Source organism: Triticum aestivum, chromosome 3D (assembly GCF_018294505.1).
Source record: "Triticum aestivum cultivar Chinese Spring chromosome 3D, IWGSC CS RefSeq v2.1, whole genome shotgun sequence".
NCBI classification, from domain to species: domain Eukaryota; kingdom Viridiplantae; phylum Streptophyta; class Magnoliopsida; order Poales; family Poaceae; genus Triticum; species Triticum aestivum.
In genome coordinates, this window is record NC_057802.1 from 439498297 (window position 1) to 439521753 (window position 23457).

General features: G+C 49.9%; 2 protein-coding genes and 1 pseudogene across 3 annotated transcripts; all 3 read right to left on the minus strand.

The window, feature by feature from the left end:
* Positions 1-9989: 9989 nt before the first annotated feature.
* Positions 9990-11986, minus strand: LOC123074886 (uncharacterized). The gene is made up of 5 exons (XM_044497620.1): positions 11788-11986; positions 10872-11600; positions 10616-10786; positions 10447-10530; positions 9990-10366 (listed from the first exon to the last, which is right to left on the minus strand). The coding sequence occupies exons 1-3, from the start codon at positions 11840-11842 to the stop codon at positions 10776-10778; spliced, it is 795 nt and encodes a 264-aa protein (XP_044353555.1). The 5' UTR covers positions 11843-11986; the 3' UTR covers positions 9990-10366; positions 10447-10530; positions 10616-10775.
* Positions 11987-12584: 598 nt separating this feature from the next.
* Positions 12585-14899, minus strand: LOC123074887 (uncharacterized; annotated as a pseudogene).
* A 1893-nt stretch (positions 14900-16792) lies between these two features.
* On the minus strand, positions 16793-19789 carry LOC123079479 (cyclin-B1-1). 2 transcript variants are annotated; one of them, XM_044502254.1, is made up of 9 exons: positions 19480-19789; positions 18911-19082; positions 18731-18824; positions 18441-18635; positions 18218-18337; positions 17836-18084; positions 17551-17724; positions 17236-17414; positions 16793-17140 (listed from the first exon to the last, which is right to left on the minus strand). In XM_044502254.1, the coding sequence occupies exons 1-9, from the start codon at positions 19526-19528 to the stop codon at positions 17005-17007; spliced, it is 1368 nt and encodes a 455-aa protein (XP_044358189.1). In that variant the 5' UTR covers positions 19529-19789; the 3' UTR covers positions 16793-17004. The 2 variants fall into 2 exon arrangements, with proteins under 2 accessions (XP_044358189.1, XP_044358190.1); XM_044502255.1 differs by having other exon boundaries at positions 18731-18818; positions 19480-19788.
* Between the last annotated feature and the right edge of the window lie 3668 nt (positions 19790-23457).

The following is a 23457-nucleotide window of genomic DNA, read 5'->3' on the forward strand; positions in this document are numbered from 1 at the left end:
AACGACTTGAAGCCGGGCAACGCGAGGGCTGCCAAGGTGACGGGGGCGATGCTCCTGAGGGAGTTCTTGACGCTGCGGGTTGCCCCACTCCAGGCGCGCGCGCCCCTTGTGGGAGCTTGAAGAAGAGGAAAACAAGACCCGCCTGAGGCCGGGGGACCGGCCTGGTGATGAATTGGATGCCGTCCTGCGCCTCATAGTCGGGGACAACCAGGAGTACCCGCCTAGCGCCTTCGTTCCCTTGTTCCAACGCAGGGACCGGGAGGAATTCGTCGCCTCCAGGCCGACCTTTGATGCGCGTGGGCTGGTGCCACCGGCGCTTCCGGGAGCTTCCACGGCACAGAAACCGGTGGAGGTGTCTTCTGGCGAGTCCCGCGGAGAGGGGGAAGAGGAGGTGGACTCGGAGAAGACTCTGGAAGAGGTGGGGGAGACTTCCCCTCTGAGCAAGACCGATATTCTTCGCGCCCTTCCTGATGATGCCGAGACCGATGCCCACCAAGGGGAGAGGGAGCAACCTCTCGTCCCGATGAGGGGTAGGTCGTCGCTGGTGGCCCGTGGTGCCACCTCCGCCCCGACACCTCCTGGGGCTGGATCTGGTTCTGCCTCCGCACCGCGTGGCGCCGCCGGTGTCCGAACGCCTGCTCCTCAGGTCCCGAAGTTGTCAGGCTTCAAGCTCCCCAAGCGGAAGTATGTTGCGGTGGATCAGTAAGTGTCTTAATCTTCGCCTTGTCCTTGTTTGTAGTCTTCATTTCCTGATACTCGCCCTTGGTTGATCGGACTGACATCTTCGGCGAAGAAGAAGAAGGAAGACGCAGCGGCCGTGCCTCCCCCCGCAGAGAAAGGAGGCAGCAGTGTCCGAGTCTCCCCAGCCCGGTCGTCCTCGCGAGGCCAAGAGGAGCATCGCCGCGTGGAGTCAGCCCCCAGGGTCCCGCGGGCTCCGGAGGTGCCGGCGCCTGGTGCGGCTGATGAGGTCCCAGCCGCTCCGGAGCCCGCGATCCCCCAGGCCCTGGTGATGATGTCGCCTCCTCCCGCTGCTGCACCTCCACTCCCAGGTCCTTTTGCTACTGTTGCTCTGGAGCGTGCTCTTTCGGAGATGACTCAGCTGCAGGCAGATCTCCTGAGCGTGGACCCACGTCTTGTGGCCGGGCGCCTAGAGCTGGTCTTGGGCTGGCTCCACTCCGACTTGGCTGGCCGCGCGGCGCTGGGCCAGGCCGCTGTGACTTTCGAGAAGGAGAAGCAGAGTGCCGCCAACGCCGCAGCCGATCGTGAGATGGCGCAGAAAGACGCCGAGGCCGCCCGTGACCGCTGACGGGCGCTTGACGACGAGTTGCAGAGCCTGCGCGACCAGCACGCTGAAGAAGCACGCTGCCGCCAAGCGAAGGAGGAGGAGGTGAAGGCCCGGGAGGACGCCGTGAAGAACCGCGATGCCGAGCTGGCGGAGTTGGAGAAGACGTAGGCCGCCGAGCGGAGCCGGTTGGAAGGGCTGGAGCGGAAGGCGAAGGCGAGGGAGGCCGATCTCGATGCCAAGGCGCGTGTCCTGGCCAAAGATCGCGCGGCCTTAGCCGACCTCGAGGAGAGGTCTGGCAAGGCGCTGAAGACGCTCTACGAGCACGGCCTGGAGAAGTCGCTGGCCACTGATGAAGACGGCCCCGCCCGGCTGCTCCCACTCTTGGTGAAGGCGCTTGAGGAGGTCGTTGATGGCCTCGGTCCCATGGCGGAGGCAGAAGCTCGTGTCCTGTTTTCGGCTGCACTGACTCGCGTCTTCAGCCACCTGCACCTTCGTGACCCCAATGCCTACCTTGACGAGCTGCTGGAGCCTGTAGCTGAAGATCAGTGCGAGGTGGCCGCCGCGGCCGTGCAAGGTCAGGTGGAGGCTTTGCTGAAGAAGTTCCGCGGCTTTGTCTCCGCTCCTCTGCCCGGCGATGTCGCCGACCCTGCAGCTGGTGGTGAAGGTGAAGACAAAATTGCTCACGGGGGAGCACCTTCCGCAGGCGACGGCGACGTCTAAAGGTGACCCGCGGCTATTCTTCTCGTTCCGTTCCTATGACATGTATCAGGCCTCGTGGAGGCGTTTAGACTTTTCATTTGGTATTGTGAGGACAATATGCTTGTAATATTTGCTTTGAGATTTTGCGATTTCCTTCCTATTTGCTTTGCGTTCTGCGTCGGCAGAGCCCGGCCCCGCGCATACCTCAACCGCCATTGGGCCGACTGGAGATCAGGATGGACCAAGGAGTGAGGGGCTACGTGACCAGTTAGGCTCCTGAGTCGCGATGCTCAGGAGTCCCCCTTGACGCGCAAACAGCATATAGGGAGAGTTCATGAGGATAGATTAATGTTCTACGTCGGCAGAGCCCGGCCCCGCGCATACCTCAACCGCCATTGCGCCGACCGGAGACCAGGACGGACCAAGGAGTGAGGGGCTACGTAACCAGTTAGGCTCCTGAGTCGCGATGCTCAGGAGTCCCCCTTGACGTGCAAACAATTTCCATACCTGCCCTCGCCGAGGCCTCGGGAGGGGCGCGCGATGCCCAGGTCCCGGGGACCTGGTTGGGTGGCGTTCGCTTGGGCGTGACCCGAGCGCAGCCCCCGTGCCCAGCCCCCTCGTGCGGCTCTCTCGAGGGGAGGTGTTGTGGTGAGGCTGGGCACTGAGCTCTGGGCTCCCTGAGGTTGGTACGATCGTGGCGCCGCCCTCAGTTGTTTATCACCAGCGCGGAGCATAGTGCTTCTGCTTGTACACGGGCATAGCCGCTCCTCGGCAGTGTCGACAGCCAGCACGGAGCATGGTGCTTCCACTTGGGCGTGGGATGGGGGGCCCCTCCGGGAGGAGCCCCCGGGGCGTATACAGCCCCGCCCTGACACGTGGCTTGCACGGCAGGGCTGCGAGGTGTATCTGGGCACCCGTGAGCCAGCGCGGGACTCACGAGGCCCTACCTCAAGGCGGGTTGCGCCTGGTCTTGAGTCTTGGTGACTGTATGTTCCTGCAAGGCGGTTAGATGCAAGCGCTCTACGTCCTCAGGTCACGGCCCTCGAACGAGCTCAGCCGCCGCTGGTATGCCAGGTCGCGATGCCGTGGTCAAGGCCAGGGGGGTGAGGGCTGGAGAGCTAGTAAGAGCTCCTGAGTCGCGATGCTCAGGAGCCCCCCTTTTAACGTGCAAGCAAATTGCATAGGATGAACAGACCCGTGGCGGGCGGCGATCGAGCGGGCGACAGCCATGAGCAGGCCAAGCATGGAGAGCAGATTAGCTTAGGTAAATGCAGGAAGATACATGCCACTGGGTCCGGCCCGAGTGGCTTGGGGATGATGTAGCCCGAGGGGCGCCCCCAGCAAGGTAAGCTAAAGACATAAGCAAAAGGGATACATGCCACAGGGACGGACCCACGTGGCCTGGAATAATGCAGCTCGAGGGGCGCTCCCAGCTAAACGAGCTTGGAAGATGTCACCTGGTTCTGTAGACGAAGTAGAGTTGGTGCAGCTGAAGGCGTGCGTTGAAGAAATGACTCCTCATGAGCCACCGGGACCCTGAGCCTCAGGAGGCTCTGGGGGTTCGTGAGGTTCCCTGAAGACTGTCTCCATCTCCTCCAGGACGGCGTGGTACCTGGCCTCTTGAGCCGCTAGGACACGCCGCAGGTCGCGTTGATAGGCTGACGCCACGCTCGGCAAGCCGAAGGGCATGCGAACATAGCTGTGAGGTGGGCCCTCGCAGCGGTCCACGCGCGATGGCCAGAAGCGCTCCTGGGATGCGCCCCTGTTGAGCCCTGGGACGTCGATGCAGACACGCAGCTCAGCATCCTCGCCTGGATGGGGAGCTGCGCCTCGTGAGTGGCTGTCGCCGCGCATGGCCCTTGCATCTTGCAGTTCCTGAGTGGTCTTGGTGATGAACTCCTGAGTGGTGGGCACTCCTTGCCCTGTGCTCTCCTGAGGAACATGTGCCGCGAAGCACGCTTCCAAGTGGTGCCCAAGCGCCTCCCTCGTGAGGTTGGCAAGGTCAGAGGCCCTCCAGAAGAGAACCCCCGAGCCCTGCCCGAGGGGGGCGCCGGGCGCGCTTTCCTATGCGATGGAGGGAGGCGCCCCTGGGACGGGCGCGGATCCTGATGAGGCTCCTGCCGCGTCGCCATCCTCCTGAGGTCCTGCGCGGCGCGGCTGCTTCTTCTTGGGGATGGCCTCCGGAGGGCCTTCACTTCTGCTGTCGGGCTCGTCGATTGCTGCGGCTTGAAAGGCGCGCTCGAGGGAGCACACCGCATCCCTCTCCTCACACGGGACCGTGATGATTCCTCCGCTTCCCGGCATCTTGAGGACGTTGTAGCCGTGATGTGTGACTGCCATGAACTTGGCCAGGGCTGGATACCCGAGGATAGCATTGTACGGCAGGCGGATGTGCGCGACGTCGAAGTCGATGAGCTCGGTGCGGTAGTTCTTGCGCTCCCCGAAGGTGACTAGCAGGCGGACCTGCCCTATCGGTGTGGTGGAACCGTCGGTCACTCCTGAGAAAGGCTTGGTGGGCTGGAGCTGTTCATATGGCACTTGGAGGTTGTCGAACGTGTCGACGAACAGGACGTTGAGCCCTGCGCCGCCGTCGATGAGGGTCTTGGTGACGTGCACATTGCTGATGACTGGGGAACACAGCATAGGGAGGGCGCCAGCTGTGGCTGCGCACTTGAGCTGATCCGCCGAGTTGAAAGTGATGGCGCATTGGGCCCACTTGAGCGGGCGCGTGGCCTCGAGCTTGGGGAGCACCGCGTTCACCTCGCGAGCGAACTGTTTGAAGATGCGCTGAGAGGCTGGGGCCTGGGGGCCACCCAAAATGCAGGCGATTGCACGCGGCTCCTGGAAGCTCCCAGCCCCCTCGTCCTGGTGGTGACCGTCGTTCCTTCTTGGTGGCGGCAGCGGGGGAAGATCGGTGTTGCCCTGGGGGCGATCCTCATGAGGCGGGTCCCTCCAGGCGCCCTCGCGAGGTTGGTCCTGCCAGCGGTCCTCACGAGGCCGGTCGCGCCACTCCTGGCGCGGGCCACGATCGTCCCAGCGTCCGCCTCCTCGTCCTCCTCCACGGTCGTAGCCACGGTCGTTGCGCTCGGGGCGCCGACCGTAGCGTCCTTCCCATATGGCTCTAAGCTCTTGACAGTCGCTGGTGTTGTGGGTGTTCAGGTTGTGGAAGGCGCAGAACGGTCGGCCGTTCTTGGATGACTCGGGCTGATCTCTGCCTCTCTTGGTGTCGGGCTCCGCCGCGAGCACCACCGCCTCCTTGCGCTTCACGTCCTTGGCCTTGGCCTTCTTCTCCTCCGCTCCTGCAGCTGGCAGCTCGAGGAGAGAAAGGCGCCCCTCCTTAGCTCTTGCGCACTTGGTCGCCAGGTTGAACAGCTCCTGAGATGTGTAGAGCTCCTCGTGGATAGCGAGCTCTTCATCTTGACGTCGCGGACACCGTCAGAAAACGCGGAGATGATGGCCTCGTCCGTGACCTTGGGGATCTTGAGGCGGGTGTTGTTGAAGCGCTGGATGTACTTCTGGAGGGTCTCTCCTGGTTGCTGCTTGATGCGGCGTAGATCACCCGCGGCCAGTGGGCGGCCACGAGTGCCCTGGAAGTTGGCGACGAAGCGGTCGCGCATCTCGTCCCAAGAGGAGATCGAGCCGTGCTGCAGGTTCAGGAGCCAGGAGCGAGCTCCATCCTTGAGAGCCATGGGAAACCAGTTCGCCATGACTTTTTCATCGCCGTTGGCCGCTTCGATGCTCAGCTCATAGAGCTGCAGGAACTCCGCGGGGTCGGCGGTGCCGTCGTAGCGAGGAGGCAGATCCGGCTTGAACTTGCCTGGCCAGGCGACGCTACGCAGCTCGGGGGTGAAGGCGCGGCAGCCGGCCGTGGTTGCCGGGGCCCGCTTCGGAGGTGGAGCTTGGTCTTGACCCACCGCTACGATATGATCGAGGTGGATTATGGTGGAGGGGGGCACCGCACACGGCTTGGAACAATCAACTTGTGTGTCCATGGGGTGCCCCCTCCCCCGTATATAAAGGAGTGGAGGAGGGGGAGGGGCCGTCCCTCCTAGGCGCGCCCTAAGGGGAGTCCTACTCCCACCGGGACTAGGACTCCAACCCTTCCAAGAGTAGGAGTAGGAGAGAGGGAAGGAGGAGAGAGGGGGAACGAAAGGGGGCGCCGCCCCCCTCCTTGTCCAATTCGGACTAGAGGGGGAGGGGGCGTGCGGCCTGCCCTGGCCGCCCCTCCTCTTCTCCACTAAGGCCCAATAGGCCCATTACACTCCCCGGGGGGTTCCGGTAACCCCCGGTACTCCGGTATTTGTCCGAACTTGCCCGGAACCCTTCCGAAGTCCAAACATAGTCATCCAATATATCGATCTTTATGTCTCGACCATTTTGAGACTCCTCGTCATGTCTGTGATCATATCCGGGATTCCGAACTACCTTCGGTACATCAAAACACTAAACTCATATTACCGATCGTCACCAAACGTTAAGCGTGCGGACCCTATGGGTTCGAGAACTATGTAGACATGATCAAGACTCGTTTCCAGTCAATAACCAATAGCGGAACCTGGATGCTCATATTGGCTCCTACATATTCTATGAAGATCTTTATCGGTCAAACCACATAACAACATACGTTGTTCCCTTTGTCATCGGTATGTTACTTGCCCAAGATTCGATCGTCGGTATCTCAATACCTAGTTCAATCTTGTTACCGGCAAGTCTCTTTACTCGTTTCGTAATGCATCATCCCGCAACTAACTCATTAGTTACATTTCTTGCAAGGCTTATAGTGATGTGCATTACCGAGAGGGCCCAGAGATACCTCTCCGATACTTGGAGTGACAAATCCTAATCTTGATCTATGCCAACCCAACAAACACCTTCGGAGACACCTGTAGAGCATCTTTATAATCACCCAGTTACGTTGTGACGTTTGATAGCACACAAGGTGTTCTTTCGGTATTCCGGAGTTGCATAATCTCATAGTCATAGGAACATGTATAAGTCATGAAGAAAGAAATAGCAACATACTAAACGATCTAGTGCTAAGCTAACGGAATGGGTCAAGTCAATCACATCATTCTCTAATGATGTGATCCCGTTAATCAAATGACAACTCATGTCTATGGCTAGGAAACTTAACCATCTTTGATTCAACGAGCTAGTCAAGTAGAGGCATACTAGTGACACTCTGTTTGTCTATGTATTCACACATGTACTAAGTTTCCGGTTAATACAATTCTAGCATGAATAATAAACATTTATCATGATATAAGGAAATATAAATAACAACTTTATTATTGCCTCTAGGGCATATTTCCTTCAGGCTTCTCCCAGCAACGTTCCCCTCCAAACATTCAATGTTTGTACATTATAGCCCATTGGCTGTCCTCGATGCAACTTACGTCTCCGACTGATTTGTAGCACTCGAAATATGCTATTGTCGATTTGTTTTTGTTTCTTTATTAACCTGCTGTTGAATATAACTGCTCTACAACTTGGCCTAGTGTTTGGTTTACTGAAGAACACAGATAATCTTCTTATGCTCGAACAAAAATTTACTTTCAATTCATGAAACACTTGTCAAATTTATGTTAACATTTACACATATACAACTCATCTGAACCTATTTTATTGGGTAAAATGGTCCATATGAGCAGCCATGTGGTCAGTTGGATGGTCTTTAGTTTGGCGGATGTATGGAAAATGAATCTTGATCAAAGTGCCCGAATTTGATCACGATGATCCCTAAGCAAAGAACTTTAGTTGACTGGTGGCCTTAAGCATGATCAAGTGGCTTAGCGCGTGCTCAGTATGTCTGCCGCGACAACAGAGTAGCCCACCCCGCTAGGGGGAGCAGCCTTAGATGCCACCATTGTTCTTGTTGGTTTAAACAAGACCATGACTCTTTATGCCTGTTGATGTATCATGTATGCACGCATTGATTGCATTGCCTTACTCTGGAACAATTGCTTTGATCCACATGTGTGGTAGCCGTGATGAACTTGGATGTTTTTTTGCGGGGTATGAACTTGGATGTTTATTGCAATTGGTGGAACAAGTTGCTTCCTGCAGAGAATAGTTTGTAAATACAATAATGATTATGATTAATGACCTAGCTACCTACCCTACTTCCTTGCGAATTGAAATATTTCCGGTTCCCATTAGACTAGCTAAGCTAGAGACCATCAACCACCATAGAGATAATTACAACTACGGTACCTGTACTATCTGGCACGTAACAAGATGGTCCTGGCACTCATCAGTTGCTCCAATACGGTCCTCGTATACGCAGATATGCTCCAAAATGGTCATGTATACCTATCTCATACGAACCTGGCTACTCCGCTCGTACGCGCGAGGCCCAGACCGCGTGCAGACTAGTCGAGCCGAACTGCTTAAACCAGAGGGGCGGCGCACTGGTAGGCCAAAATTCCCCATTCCCTCCCCAACCTAAATCCCAAATTCCTCTCGTCTCCTCTTGATAGCATGATGGAGAGCCCCGTTTCCGGCGCGGGCAGAAGCGTCGGCTCCCCCGTCAGCCGCGGCAAGGTTGGGCGTCGCATCCGCGGCGCCGGCGGTGCTATCGGTGGCTGGTGGTGTGGCACCGCAGCGAGTCGTGCCTCCGGCCGGAGACCAGGCATGTGCTCCTCGCTCCCACACTGGCGATGGACCTGCTGCAGACTCGCGCAGCCACGTGCTCTGGCGACGGCAGTTGGAGACCGGCGGCGCTGCTCGATGTCCTCGCGAAGAAGTGCCGCGTCAAGCCGACGGAGCTGGGCATCGAGGAGGCCTGCCCACCGTCATTACGTGCACACATCGCTTCCACACTTGGTTCTGCAGCGTGGATACACTGGGCCTGCCGAGGCCGACGGCTCAATCTGTATTACGTACTATAGTAGTGAATTAGGATGTCACTATGTCAAGTGGAAGAGGAAAATTGCCAAACTGGCATGCTATGTAATGAAATTTGTATGCTACCTTTTGCTGGGAAGTTGCATCCTATGTAAATATGGTCAGTTATGTAATCAAGGTGAACTGGGATGTTATGTAATGAAGTTTGGTAGCTTCTGGATGCAATTTGGTATCTTGTGAATGCTGTATAAAATTTGTTGGGAATTGCAGCAAGTTTGTCAGCTTGTTACTTTGCTGGAAGTCCACTAGTTGAGTACAATGCATACTGAACTTCATTTAAACCATGCATGTTTCTATGTTCTCATACAGAACAGACAAATAGCAGAAATCATATGCCAAAATAATTTGTTTTCATACATGCAGCAGTTGAACACAACAGAACAGGGGCTAACATGTTTCATGCATTTAACAAAAGCATTCAGTTTGACAGGTTTGCCTGATCATTACATGATTAGTCTGACCAAGATTTAACAGGTTGGTGGAAGCAAATAAATAAGTTCTGTAACTTAACAAAAGAAAACGCATAACACTTCGTGTGTCAAATGCTTATATCCTCTACTTCCTAAATATATCAAACATGCTACTTTTTCTTGCTTTCTTAAAATTTGTCCTGGCCTGACTGAAGTAAGGTCTCTTTGGCTGATGTGGCTGCTCCAAAGTGCTCTGCTTTGCTTGGCATTCATCCTGCCTTTGCTCCTCACTTGCCAACCTGAGATTTCCTTCCGCAGCTTGTGCTTGTGCTCTGTTCCGTTCTTCTGCTTGTCTCTTTCTCTCTTCCCAATCTTGTGTCCTGGATGTATCTTGCTGCAGATTTTGCTTCTCCCATGCATGTTGCCTTGAATTCTCACCTTGAGCAAGATAATCTTTACAACCTCTAATTCTTTCCTGCTCATCCTCTTGCATCATAAAAAATTGCATTTCTTCTGCTCTTAGTGAATCTTCAGCTTTCTTTCTCTTTTCATCTGCAATTCTTTTCTTTTCTACAGCCTTCGCCTTTTTTGCTTCCTCTGCTTGCATCTTTTTAGCTTGTAGTGCATTCCTTTTGGCCTCTGCAAGTGCCTTCTTCTCCTGCTGCTCAACCAACCTCTTTAGTTTCTTTTCTTCAATTTCTTTTCTTTTTTCTTCAGCTGCCAACTGTTTTTCTCTCAGCACATCTTTCTTTTTCTCCTCAATCTCTAACTTTTTTGCTGCTGCCTCTTGTTTCCTTTTCTCTGCAGCTTGCAAAATCTTTTGCTCCTCCTCTCTGATCTTGTTCAAAGCTGCATCAAACTTTGCCTGATCTGCAATCTCTCTTTTTTCAGCTGCAAGTCTAAGTTTAGCCAGTGCAAGCACCTCTCTTTTTCTATGAACATTTTCCTGTGATGTTGCAGTTGTTGGCTGAACAGGGGGTTGGCTTGGGACATTTTGTTTAATAAATGCAGATGGAGGTAAAGGGCCTGAATTAGGTGGTTCTATGATCTGGCTTGCAATATTTGTCTATAATAATTTAGGAAAATTAATTAGCTTGCCGTCATGAATTAGATGGTAGTAATAAAAATATGAAATCAATTAGATACCTCTTCCATTAATGTTGTAATGGCATCTGCCTCATAAGTAGGCGGTCGTTGTTGTAATAAACCCTCAGTTTGCATGTTCTGCTCCTGATTACAAAAACCATACAAATTAGTAAGCTTCTGGCTATGTAAAAAAAATTAACATTAAGGAGGTTGTGGTCAATTATATTACTTGTGTCATAGCCTCGTATTCTTCACCGGAGGAGGAAACTTTAGCACATCTCCACAATTGATTCTTTAGCGCTTCTCCTTTAAAGTTCTTTGTGAAATTCTGCCAGATATGTCTCACACAATATCTATGCTCTGAATCTTTAAATAGTTCTCGCACTGCCTTAGTTCAACCCTGGATGTGAATAAATTAAATTAGTGCTAAATAATTACTAATTACGAAGCATATAGTAGAATATGAAGAAATGCAACCAAACTACCAAAGCATATATTAGAACTACAAAGCTTCTGCCTGTGAACCTTCATGTTCCACTCTTCCTGCACCATTGCTCCTAAACCCTTCAAAGAAATCTTATCATCTGCTCTGACCTTGTCAACATAGTTTGCAGCAATGTATCTGGCAGTGAACGCTTTAACACTCCACTTCTTTGTGGATGTGTGCTCATCTTTAAATGTTTTAACCTGAATTCCCTTGGTTCTATTGTCAAACGAAGCATATAAATACCAACGCTTTAACATGGAAGCACTGTTGTCCCTACCAAGTACAGTGCTTTGCTCCTCTACAACACTGTTATTTATCTTGCTCTTCATAGGACATATCACATCAGGTGCTTGTGTACATGGATTTGCTAACACATCATCACATCCTCCTCCACCAGAAGCACCATCATGAACAAGATACAACATCAGGTATTTGTGCCCTTCTCTAACTAGCTTGTTAATGCATTTTGTGTCATTATTGCTTGCAATCAACCTGAGCCCATCTTCATTCATTTGCATCCCAGGCAGCAGCAAATAGATTTGAATTCTTCCTGCAGTCTCATAACCCACCTTCTCTACTAATTCATAGAACATCTCCATACAAGCAACACTACTGTCACAGTAATCATAGCAGACCTTGCGACCATTGAGATATGACAGATTACCACCAGTGCCCATGAAAGATCCACCATGGATGAACTCAATTGTACAGAAATCAGTGCCTGCATCTGTTAAACCAACAAAAAGTTCAAATTTTAGCCATTGGACATCGAACCCTAATCATCTGTGTAAACCCAAAGCAAATGTGTGCCTAAATCACTTAAATTGTATCACAAAACGCACCAAAACGACGAAATAGATGACAATCGAGGTAGTAACATGCCCAATGCAGCCATGGTGATCCAATCTTCTTACCGTACATGGGTACAGGGGCGCCGCCATGCCGCCGTATAGGATCACATGCTGCCATTCACGGCGGACGACGTGTCGTCGTCACCGTGTGAGCTCCCACCGGTACGAACGCCTCTCGTCGCCTAGATGTTACCGATCACCTGCGCCGCCATACGTTGCCGTCGCCTGGAGGATGAGATGAAGACGAAAGGAGCAGTTGGGCTCAAACTGGACGCACTCACGTGGGCAGGGGCCGATTTACAAATTAAGAATCAGTGCGGTCGACCAGCCCGCGTGATGACGTGGGGCTCGTCCAACCTGGTTCGTAGCTTGATACGTACGGGAGGACTGTTTTGGAGCGTATCTGCGTATACGAGGACCATATTGGAGCAACTCACGAGTGCCAGGACCTTCTTGTTACGTGCCAGATAGTACAGGTACCGTAGTTGTAATTATCTCACCACCATACATCAAGTCTTCGTATAACTAAACGTGCGTATGGGTATAGTACTGCTCCGCCATGTGCCGTTATTACGGTCCTCTTTCTATATATATCTTATATATCTTCGACGATCGATCGGTAGGAACAAGTTGTGATGGTAATGTTCATGGTATGTACTCACTAGTAAACCACGAAGAGTTTTGAGAATAGCAGACATCGGGATGAATTAGGCCTAGAACCAGGAACAAGCAGCCCGTGTGACCAAACATGACCCCCAATTGGTAGGGCCCCAAATTTTGGAGCACTTCAGTCCAGCTAGTCCTTATTCAGACACCTGGGTCACTAGACAGGCTAGAGGACAATGACGGGAGGTGAGCGTGGCCCATCTACAAACCGATGCGGTTAGCGTCGACGTGTTTGTGAGGCCTTGGTCGGCTGGTCCTTCGGCGTAGGAGTCCTCCGACTGGGCGAGCATGTGTCTCAGTCTTCATCTTTGAAATCGCCACCGATCTCATCGTGTCTCTTCTAGCTCGACCCTGTGAGGCCGTTAGTTCTAACTTCACTAGGTAGGCCTCATTCTAGAGTTTGCACATGGATGCTCATTCTAAAACCCCCATGATATTTGTCATGTGCATGATTGAAAATCAATCGGCAAGAGAGATCTAATTAGCATACTATGGTTTCTTTCTGTTTTTCTAAGCATCACATTTTGTTTGTCCGAGCATCAACTGAAACAAGCCGAAGAACAACGTCTGTAGCAACATTGTACAATACAGTTCACATAACCTTCATCAGCGGGCAAAGAACAGAGACCTACACATGAAAGAAATTTTTAGGAAATGTGATAAGCATCACTATCTGTTCTACCCGACTACACAGCTGTCCACTCTGACAAGAGTACATATGAACTTTAAACTATGAGTCCTAATGATGGCATTTCCCCGCAAACTGAAACAAGTTCATGACGATGATTGTGGGTGTGGAGGCAACGCCGACGATCTCCTCGGCTCATTGCCTTGCTGGTGACCCTTCCCAGTAGCCTTCTCGTCCAAGACATCCTTCAGCCCTTCCTGATAGGTCTCCACATAGTTTTTCACCGCACTTGTGTAGGTTGAGGCACGGGTCATGTATATGCGCCACAACACGGGCTTCAGAGTCTCGGCTCCACCCCTCGCCACCACCGCGAGGTCCTCAAGCACAGTAGGCCCACTTTTAGTTTCCCCCTCGGCACTGTTGGGTTCATATTCCTCTTTGGCCTTCTTGTAATCGTTGGGCCTGATCTCAGGACCGATGTCCCTGACCCAGGAAGCCCCATACAGCCTAGTTGCTTCCATGAGGATACACCATTTTCTTTAAGTGTGAGTTTGGGGCGCCTCTTGGTGCCCGGAGGGTCTGGCAGAGAAGACGGGAAGGCGATCTCTTTCAGATCGTACCTCACGTAATCATACACCTTCCTGCAAACAACTCTAAACTTCATTTCGGCTGCTCTCAGCCCTTACTTGAATCATCCGTCCTCCCTACAGAAAGAAAGCGATTTTATGCCCGTCTCGGAACCGCCGTGGGGTTAGGAGTAAAGCATCCCGAGGTTGGCGCATCTCGTTGGGCGTGGAGAAGCATTGGGAACCCCAATATCTTCCTTCGGAGCAGTTTCTTTTCCCGTCCCCTCGCCCCGGCATAGCGCTTCGCTTCCGGCTACTGCAAGTCTGCAACAACCTCTTTATGTGGTTCAACCTGCTCCATGGTAAAGCACAAGACGGTCAAAATATATTAAAGCGATGTACTAAATTCTTATGTTTAGCTCGAGCCTGTATTGTGAGTGTGACAAGAACAAATCATTTCTGATACTAAAAAGGTAAAAAATAACAGAACACAATCTACAAACTCCAAAAGCGCCTAGGGGCTGATGTTCATCTGAGAAACATTTAACCAAACACCTTGTCTGCACAAGGAATTTACGGTACTCAGATGAACATTCAAGCAAGTAACAGAGTGTTTTGCTCATATTCAGCGAGCATTGCTACCAAGTTGATGATTGGCTGGGCTGTGATGGAAAATAAGAAGCCGTTGTCTGTTTTGCTCATCTTCAGCAAGCAGGCGGCAACCATTCAATCAGGTTATGGTTGGAACAATATGAGAAATGAAAGTTCACAGTAATACAAGACATGATAGTGGATGGTTGATACAAAAAGGTTCAATGCAAAAGCTGAAATGCATAAAATTCAACACTTCTTCTCTTGATCCTCTTCTTTTGCCCACTACCACTGTGTTCTACCCAAGTCTCAACACTACAAAACGAACCAGTAGACGAACGCAAACAGCCAACAGTAAATCAATCGATACATTTAAGAATTATCCTCTGTTCTCAACCGGGAAAATCAGAAACTGTGAAGGGTCGGAATTTGAAACACGCACGATGCTGCTGCCGTCGCCGACTCGCCGTGGATGTGGGTGCCTCTGTCGCCCTGAGCCCGTGCTGCCTGACGACTGACGAGCACCCAAGGAGGCGGGACGGGATCGTACGACGGTGCTGTACGGAGGTCTTCAGGTTGGGTACCGGCAGGCGTGGGGAGGGATGGGGTGTGGCGGCGCGGGGCGCCGGCACTCGGCTTCGCTCCGGCGACCAGTAGGGTTAGCGTCGCCGTCACTGCTCTGGGAGACCTCCTCCTCGGCGGCCTTCAAGGCCCGAGAGTAGAGATGGCCCAGCTATTCGCTCGGTCGTACGTACTAGTTTAAGGAAAAAAAACAATTTTACTTTTTTAATAGATTAAATTTTAGTATATTGAAACAGTTTAAAAAATCTTGAATTCAAAAAACAATCCTTCATTTAAAAGAACGCGAATTTGGAAAAAATCACGAATTTAAAAGAAGTTTGTGTATTGAAAAATGTTCGCGGATCCGAAAAAAGTTCGTGAACTCAAATAATATTTAAAATTTTGTATTCATAAAATGTTCGTGAACCCGAAAATATTTGGGAAATCAAAAGTAGATCAAACTTTTTATAAAAGTTCATAATTTAAATTTTTTTGACATAATTTAAAATACTTTGTGAATTTTAAAAATATTCATGAATTTTAATAAAATATTAAATTCAAAATGAAAAGCAAAAATAAGAAAAGGAAAAAGAAAAAACCAAAGAAAACCCCATCAAAAAATAAAGAAAAAAATAACCAACTGGAAGCTTTACAAAACTGGCTAGCATTTGTGCAAACGGAATACCCTAGATGGGGCTCTATCGGTGATAGTTCCTACTTTGCTGGATCAAGTGGCCAGTAGCAACTCAAAGTCAAGCTTGCATGTAAATAAGTTTGACTTGTTGGTGGGCGTCTAAAAGATGTACCCTAAAGGTGTCCCTGACAAAAGGTGTACTTTGGGGTCCATTATGCTGCCACTGATTTGACTAAAAATAAAGATACAAAAAATATATCAGTGCTATACATTTAGATGGGCCATACATTTTTACGAATCTCAGAACAAGTGGATGGCCCAGATCTACCGGCACATCACGGAACCGCGCAATATGACTACTCTATTCCCTTCGCTAACTATTTTCCTCTTATGGTTCAACACTTCAAGGGATATGAGGGATAATAACTTGTATGCATATAGTTGAAAATAAGAAATGCTAGGAAGCTAAGCAGCGAAGCAATGACAAGCATTGCTGCCTATTGGCAGTCAACACACTCAAAAGTACCGCACCACATTCTAAATTAACTATCTAGATTTTAGTAAATGGCGTGATTTACCTGCTGGCGTTGAGATTCATCTGACAACACATAAGATTAAGTTTCTAGTTCTGCGTTTTTTAGTAAATGGTGTGATGATTCCCACTCTTTTTTTTTTGGTACTGTCACAAGATAGGTGTCAGAGTCGGATCATTTTCTCTGAAGATGCAGAGTTCACTTCTCACACGAGTTAAGTTCAGAGAGTTCAAAGCTCTGCTTAGTTTCAGGAAAAACATTTTAGCCAACGTATATGCAAACATCAAATGAATCCCTGAATGGAGACAATCAAAAGTACCGCACCACATTCTAAACTACTCCCTCCGTCCCATAATGTAAGACGTTTTTTTGACACCACACTAGAGTGAAAAGACGTCTTACATTATAGGACGGAGGGAGTAAATGGCGTGAATCCCTTAGTTTCGCAATGTATATTCCCACGAACCTCAGTAATGAAAGTTTTGGGATGGGTGGGTACAGAATAATTTAACACAATCATTTTTTACTATGCACGCCCAAGCAGTGTTTTTTAAGTTGCCTGGACATCAAAGCTACCTCCCTCCGTTTTCAAAATAGATGACCCAACTCTAACTTTAGTATAATTTGGGCTATTTTTGAACGGAGGGAGTAGTTCAGACGCTAGTTCAAATTATGAAGAACAAATTTCAAACTACACGTAAATTGCAAACTTCTACAACTGTGGTTCAGATTTTGAAATTATGCTGCAACTGTGTGGTTCAGATTTTGAATAACAGTTAGATTATCTCATACACCAAATTCAGAAGGTTTGAATAACAGTTAGATTATCTCACACACCATATTTTTAGGAGGAAATTCAGAAGGACAGAGACATCAAAGATTATTCAAATAATTGAATAACTGTCGTAGATAACATTCAGAAGAGATGTATTTTTATCACACAAATCCTAATAATAGTTGTCAACAAGTCGGATAATATGCCTGACTTGCGACGAAACAACAAGCAAACAGCTTCTTAACCAACCAACACGGCGAAATGTCAGACAATCCTTCCAATCGCACTCCCAAATCCAAACCCAAAGTAACAAACAGGCGGGCAGCTCATTTGCACAAGTCGGTCGCAGGTGGGCGCAGGGCGACTCCTCCGAGCTTCTCGCTCGAGTACTTCTTGTAGACGACCTTCAGCTTGCTGTCAGGCGCGGTGGAGTGCGAGGCCACCAGGATCTTGGCGGCGTCCCTGAAATCCAACCATCACACAAAATCAGTCAGTGCCCCTGAATGAAATCACAGGTTCAAGCTACGAGGGATTCAGTAGCGTGCGTGCGTGCTTACATCAGCTGTGCTTCAGTGAAGCCAGTGTGGTGCTTCAGAGTGTCGGTCCACAGAGGGGTCTTCTTCAGGGTGAGCCTGGCGGCGTAGACGGCAGCGGCGGCGACCATGGAGGGCTTGGACTGCACGAGACCGTACTGCAGCAGCGCCAGCTCCGCGAAGAAGAAGACGGTGTTCTCCATCTGCACACACATTCAGGGGAAGACGAGGGAAACATCAATCAGCACACGGACTCGCACTGCTTTGGCAAAATGGCAAATAAGTACATCTGAAGAATTTGCATGCTGTGTATGTAAAAATCTGAAGTTCTTCTTTTACCTCCTTGTCGTTCTTGTGATCTGAGGAAGACGCGGCCTTGGCGAAACGCACCAGAAAGACGTAGGGCGTGGGCACCGTCAGGTTCCACTCCAGCCTGTTCAGGATGGCCTTCTCCATCTTCAGAATCTGCTCCCGGGTGTAGGCGCTGTCGGAGATCAAGATGAAATCATTCACCTGCAAGCGTACGTGCACACACAGCCAGCAATCAGAAACGTGGACTCGATGAATGAACGAACGAACGCCGGTTAGTGGAGAAAAGCAGAGGGATTCAGCTTTTTTACTTACCTCAGGGGCCCAAATCTCCTCGTACTTGCAGGCGATGAGCAGGGCGGAGACGCCCACCAGCTGCAGCTCCCGCCGGAGCACGGACTGCAGCGAGAGGTACATGTCGATGATATACACCGTGAGATACAGCGACTCGGGCATCAGGTCGAACTTCTGGTGCACTTCCAGGATCCAGTCGATGAGGATGCCCCTCATCTTGGCATTGATCTCCTCCTGGGAGTCCATGTAATCGCTGGCGCGGCACTCATTCTGTCAACAGAGAGATCAGGGAAACAACACCTTCAGATTCAGAGACCAGGCAGGCAGGCAGGAGATCACAATGCTTTTGCACACTCTAGTACTCTACTACTGCGGTACTGCCTGAGAGAGTCCATGTTTTTACCTCGGCGACTTTGTAGAATTTGTAGATATCTTCGATGTAATCGACGACGGCGAGCTGGTTGTCGCCGTCAAGCTTGTCGATGTCCTGGATCGCTGGCTCTTCTGTGATTCCGGCTGCAAACTGGCATTGCAATGGTGGATCGGAATCAGAATCAGAATCAGACTCCTTGCACAGGTCTAAGAAGCAAGCAAGTGTTTGACTGTCGACGGATGAACGCGCGTACCTTGGAGCGCGCCGAGAGCACGTGGCTGAGGGTGGTGACCACCTTCTTCCTCGAGTACTTGCGGACGGAGCTGACGCTGCCGGCCTCCGACTTGGTCACGTCGGAGTCGGAGCTGATCTCGATCACGTGCTCCGGTGGAGGAGGGGCGGGCTTGACATGATGAGCCCTCCTCACCGCAGGCCTCGCCGCCGGATTCTGCAGCAACCAAAGCCAGGCGACGCTCCGATCAGCACCAAGACCAGATATGATTCAAATCAGGATGAGGGAGGAGGGCATGCGTGCGTGCGTACCTTTGCTTTCTCCTGCGCGTTCTTGAGGAGCTGGGCGCCGAAGTTCCTGGTGACGGGGCGGTTCACCGGCTCATGGGGCTGCGGCTTCCTGTTTCTAAGAAGGCAACGTAAGCGGGAGTTCCATAGCAAGAAGAAGAAGAAGGGGAGATCGGTACTGGAACGGATAGATTTGCTGCTTACCCTTCGGCCGCGCGGGCGTTGACGACGTTGGCGATGTCGCCCAGGGGGGCGCGCCGGTTGTTGGCCTCGACGTTGCCGATGTCGCCCAGGGCGCGGCGGGTGTTCTTGGGGTCGGGCCTGCCGGCCATGGCCGCCTTCTGCTGCTTGCCCATGGCGGGGACACCACCTAACGCTGCACGGCAGAAACAAGAAGAAGTCAGATCCGTCGCGAGGAGGCGGATCAAATCGCCACCAGAGTCGAATCTTGCGTCTGAAGCTGCTCTAGCAGCAATCAATTCAGACCAAAAACGAGGATCGGAATCTTGAACAATTAATCGCAGAGAAAAGCCACGGATCGGAAGCTTGAAGCACAATCTTGCCAAGAAATCAAACAAAAACGCATCAAGAATTCACCCCAGCCAGACAGGGTTTCAGGGCCGAGATGAACACCCCCAAGAACCCATCTTTTCCCGAGACCAGAACAAGAACCAGGAACCAGCGAAGAATCCACTAGGGGGAACCGAACCACGCCAAAAGAAGAAGAAGAAGAAGAAGAGAAAGGGAGGGCAGGATCCCGTCGGCGCACGCACCTCTGTTCTGCTGCTGAGCGGCAGCGACGTTGTGCGCGCGTGCGGCCATCGCGTCCCCCTCCTCGCCCTGGCCAAAGATCCCGGAGAGCACCGAGGAGAAGAAGCGCGCAACCCGCGAGCCCTCTTCCCCGCCGGCGAGCGCAGCCACGGTGGGTTCCGGCGAGCTCTACGGCGACCCTTCGACTCTTCTCGCCTCGCCTAGGTATGAATCGACCTTTGCCTCGCGCTTTCGTGCCGTGGGTGGATCAATCGATGGCGTGATGGGGGAGTTCTTGGAGGGATTGGGGGTCTGGGTCTGGGTTCCGGAGGGATATAACGATGGGGACGGGCGCTGTCGGGGTGGGCGGCGGCGTGGGCCTCTGCGCGGAGCGGGGGTGAGGAGGAGGAGCGGCTGGCTCCCTCCAACGGTCGGTAAGGGCTCGGATCGCAACGGTCGGGGCGCGGGATCGGACGGCCGGGATTGAACGGGGGCACTAGCCGTTGGGCGGCTGGGTTCCGAGCTGGAAAGGGGCGCGAGTTGTGCAGGACACGTAACACCAGAGCCGCGTTGGATATATGGTAAGAAATTGATGGCCACTGTTATTGGAGAGATTTTGTGTTGGGTGTACCATGGATTCACAAGATGTCTTTGACGTGTGGTTTTCTTTCTTTTTATGGTTCATTCATTCACTGGCCATTGCGTGCTCTGGGCTGCCAAGGCCAGGCACCAGGTGGAAACATTCAACCTCTCTTTACGAAAATATGAAATTCTTTAACTCTTTCCGGAAGCAGAAAATGTCAAATTCTTTAACTCTTTCCTAAAGCGAAAATGTGAGGTCTGTACATTTCTACGGTCAGATTTTTTTTTCAAGCCATGTGAATAAAGCAGTTTCTATACAGGGCGACGTTACAATGCTCGGGGTCATCTGCTCCCGCGATGCACGGTACATAAAAGATATAATCTTTGTTCGAAAATAATTGACATGGTCTTATTTCAATTGAAAATTTCACGACGCTTTGACAACGCAGGAACTCTGGACAAAAATAAACTTTGAGTAAGGCTCAAAATTTAAGGTTTTTTAGCATTGATTTTTTTTTGTCTAGAGCTCCCTCGATGTCAAAACCTGAGCATATTTTCTGAATTTTGAGGTTCTTCTTATCGTATTTGCTATATTTTCTAAATTTACTTTCATCCGATAGCTGATGAGCTCGGGATCTAGCATCAACTATTGAGTTTATATATTCATATTTGTGTAGTATGGAACTACACCGACCTTACGATGTATTAATATCATCCAGTTTCATAAGATTTACACACTGTAGAGTCAAGAAGCATCCATGGTTATGTCTAGCACGGATTATATTCTTGATCAAGTATTCCATGTCACCCGGATACTTCAGAAAGAACACTTATCTAGCCAGATGCTGCTTGGATACTCCCCTAATATGACATGATACGTATCCTTTGATTTACTTTTTAAAAGTAATGTTTGATACGTGTGGGATACTATTGTGATACATTTTGAATACGAGAAACCATTGCTTACATGGTAAGCATGATGTATCTAACCATTTCTTAGTTTTATTTGAATTTACCATTGTACTAATTTATTCTGTTCTGATAAAGTATTTTTTAAACACAGTACAGATGCAGACCCTCATGCATACGCAACATACACTCATCCCTATGAACACATGCACGCACATCCTACCCCGAAAGATCTGGAATAAATTAAGAAAAATGTGAGCACCAATGTCAAGTCTGAGACTTGAACTCTGACGGGCAGGAGATACTGTTGTCCTCCTAACCATTCAACCACAGTTGGTTCCCAAACATAAAGAATTTGTTGGAAGACTTCATCACTTCAATATATATTGATGTATTGGGCGTAACCCCATATCCCCGTATCATAGTTAATAGAAAATTGATGTATGGGACGTATCCCTGTATCACGTATCTAATACGTATCCAAGTATCGACACAGTGTAGCAAGTATTTGTGACTATATGACCATTTTGCCAGATTTAAATTTTGTGTCACGTTTTATCGCATTTAAAAGCTATAGTCTCCAAATTACGAGATGAAAGGACCAGGGTGAGTTTAACTTCGCGTCACATTCAAATTACGTGCAGTTGACCATCAAATGAATGTAATTTCTATGTGGGTGTGTTTGTTGCAACTGTTTTTGTGGGCTTAGCTCGATTTCTGCCATGTTTTCATTGTTCACGATGGGGTTTGAATCAAGGTATTCTGCAATTTATCTTGGAGTCTGGTTTAGATGACCACAAATTGATTACAGTAAATAGAACTACAAATAGCACTCATAAATTTAACTCGTTTTATGATCAAACAATGGAGAGCACACAAGTTGCACATCGCACAAAGTTTGAAACCCGCCTAATTCTGAAATCCGGTAATGTCGACAGTGACGGAGCCAGGGGGAGGCCATCAGGGACCCCAACCCGCCCCAACATCTTGTGTTTGCTTGTATAATCTACAGGAAAATGGTGATTTTTTTTGGCCTTTCTCTCGTAGCCGGCCTCCCCTCAAGATCAGTATTTTGGCAATCCTGCCTCCGCCACTGAATGTCGATTGGAATTTACATAGTTCTCAAACATAATGAGAGCGCAACACTGAATTTGAAACCTTGTAAAAGGTGTCGCAGCGACACAAACATCTGGTTACATACGGAATTAACTAGTCCCTCTGTGTGAAAATACTTGTCGGAGAAGTAGATGTATTTTAATTATAGATATATCTATTTTTATTCATTTCTTCGACAAATATTTTCAAAAAGAGGTAGTATATTTTTACATCACTTTTGTTGGAAATTGCACCCAACACACACGAGGCCAGATTGAGAGGACCATGAATCATGGTCAGTTGGTAAAAGAGTTTGAAAACTTCATTTACTCCAACGAGCAAGTGCTACCGCAGTACAAGATGCCCGGCTGAAAGGCATGTGAGCCCATGGTCCAGCGGTCCAGCCCCGCACTGACAAGAGCTCCGTGGTCGTAGTGGCTTTCGGATTGAAGATAACCTTGGATTGGATTGCCTTGCGTTCCGTTTGCATGTGAAGAGCGTCTCGGAGCGAGATCCGTACGTTGCAGCGGCCTATGCGCTGTCCTGTACTAGTACTGGTACTACCGTTGTCACCCCCTCAACGTGGATTTGTAAACTCTATCCTTTCTCAAATGGATATGTTTTTTCTTTTCGAGAAGAAATTCTCACGTGGATTTTGAACGTCTCGCAGAAAATCCGTCGCGTTGTTGAGACTCGCTTGGTTTGACCCGTCAACGGCTACGAATTAGAGATATAGTGTACTAGTAGTACGTATATAAAACAAGGTTGTCAGAGCGTGCTTGCAGATAGCTGTGCAGTCTTTTGCCCTTGTTGTTTATACTCCCTACTTTCCGGTTTATAGGGTTTATCTTAAAATTTCAGTTTTTTCATTTTATAAGGCTCAATTTGGTTGTTCCCCATCACAAGTTCAGATTCCAAGGTGCATTCAATCATTGCATGCAAGTATTAAGAGAAAATTGATCAATACATGTATTTTATGCATGCATGCATTGCAATTAATACATTGATAAACACATTTGTTTGAGGAAAACAAGAGTATTAATTGAGTGCTTTTGCAAATTACGAAAAGTATTCCATCACTCACCATCTACTTTGGTTGGTGAGATTTTTGAATTGAGCCTTATAAACCGAAAAGAAGAGAGTAGTATACAGACGGTAACAAGCAGGGGGGTTTACATTCGGCAACGAAGAAAAAAAATACAGTATAGAGAATTAGTGATGACAGTGACTAACTTCTCTGCATGAATATATATTGATAATAGCAGGTGACGCTAACAAGGATGGTTCAAAAAATGCTAATGTCACCTGCTATTATTATGGCATCTCCACCGTCAATTCGCCCGCAACCGTTGAGAGCGCGTGGTCCGGACATGTTGTCTCATCAAACGCGCTTCTGTAGGCAAAAATTCAATGTT

Bases quoted from the DNA above. Each gene is read 5' to 3' on its own strand.
- LOC123074886 (XM_044497620.1), bottom strand. From the start codon at position 11,842: ATGGCAGCATGTGATCCTATACGGCGGCATGGCGGCGCCCCTGTACCC. The intron at 11,601-11,787 runs GTAAGAAGATTG...TTGGTTTAACAG, and splicing joins CGCCCCTGTACCCATGTACG to ATGCAGGCACTGATTTCTGT.
- LOC123079479 (XM_044502254.1), bottom strand. From the start codon at position 19,528: ATGGCCGCACGCGCGCACAACGTCGCTGCCGCTCAGCAGCAGAACAGA. The intron at 18,085-18,217 runs GTAAAAACATGG...CTCTGTTGACAG, and splicing joins AATTCTACAAAGTCGCCGAG to AATGAGTGCCGCGCCAGCGA. The intron at 17,725-17,835 runs GTAAGTAAAAAA...GTACGCTTGCAG, and splicing joins AGGAGATTTGGGCCCCTGAG to GTGAATGATTTCATCTTGAT.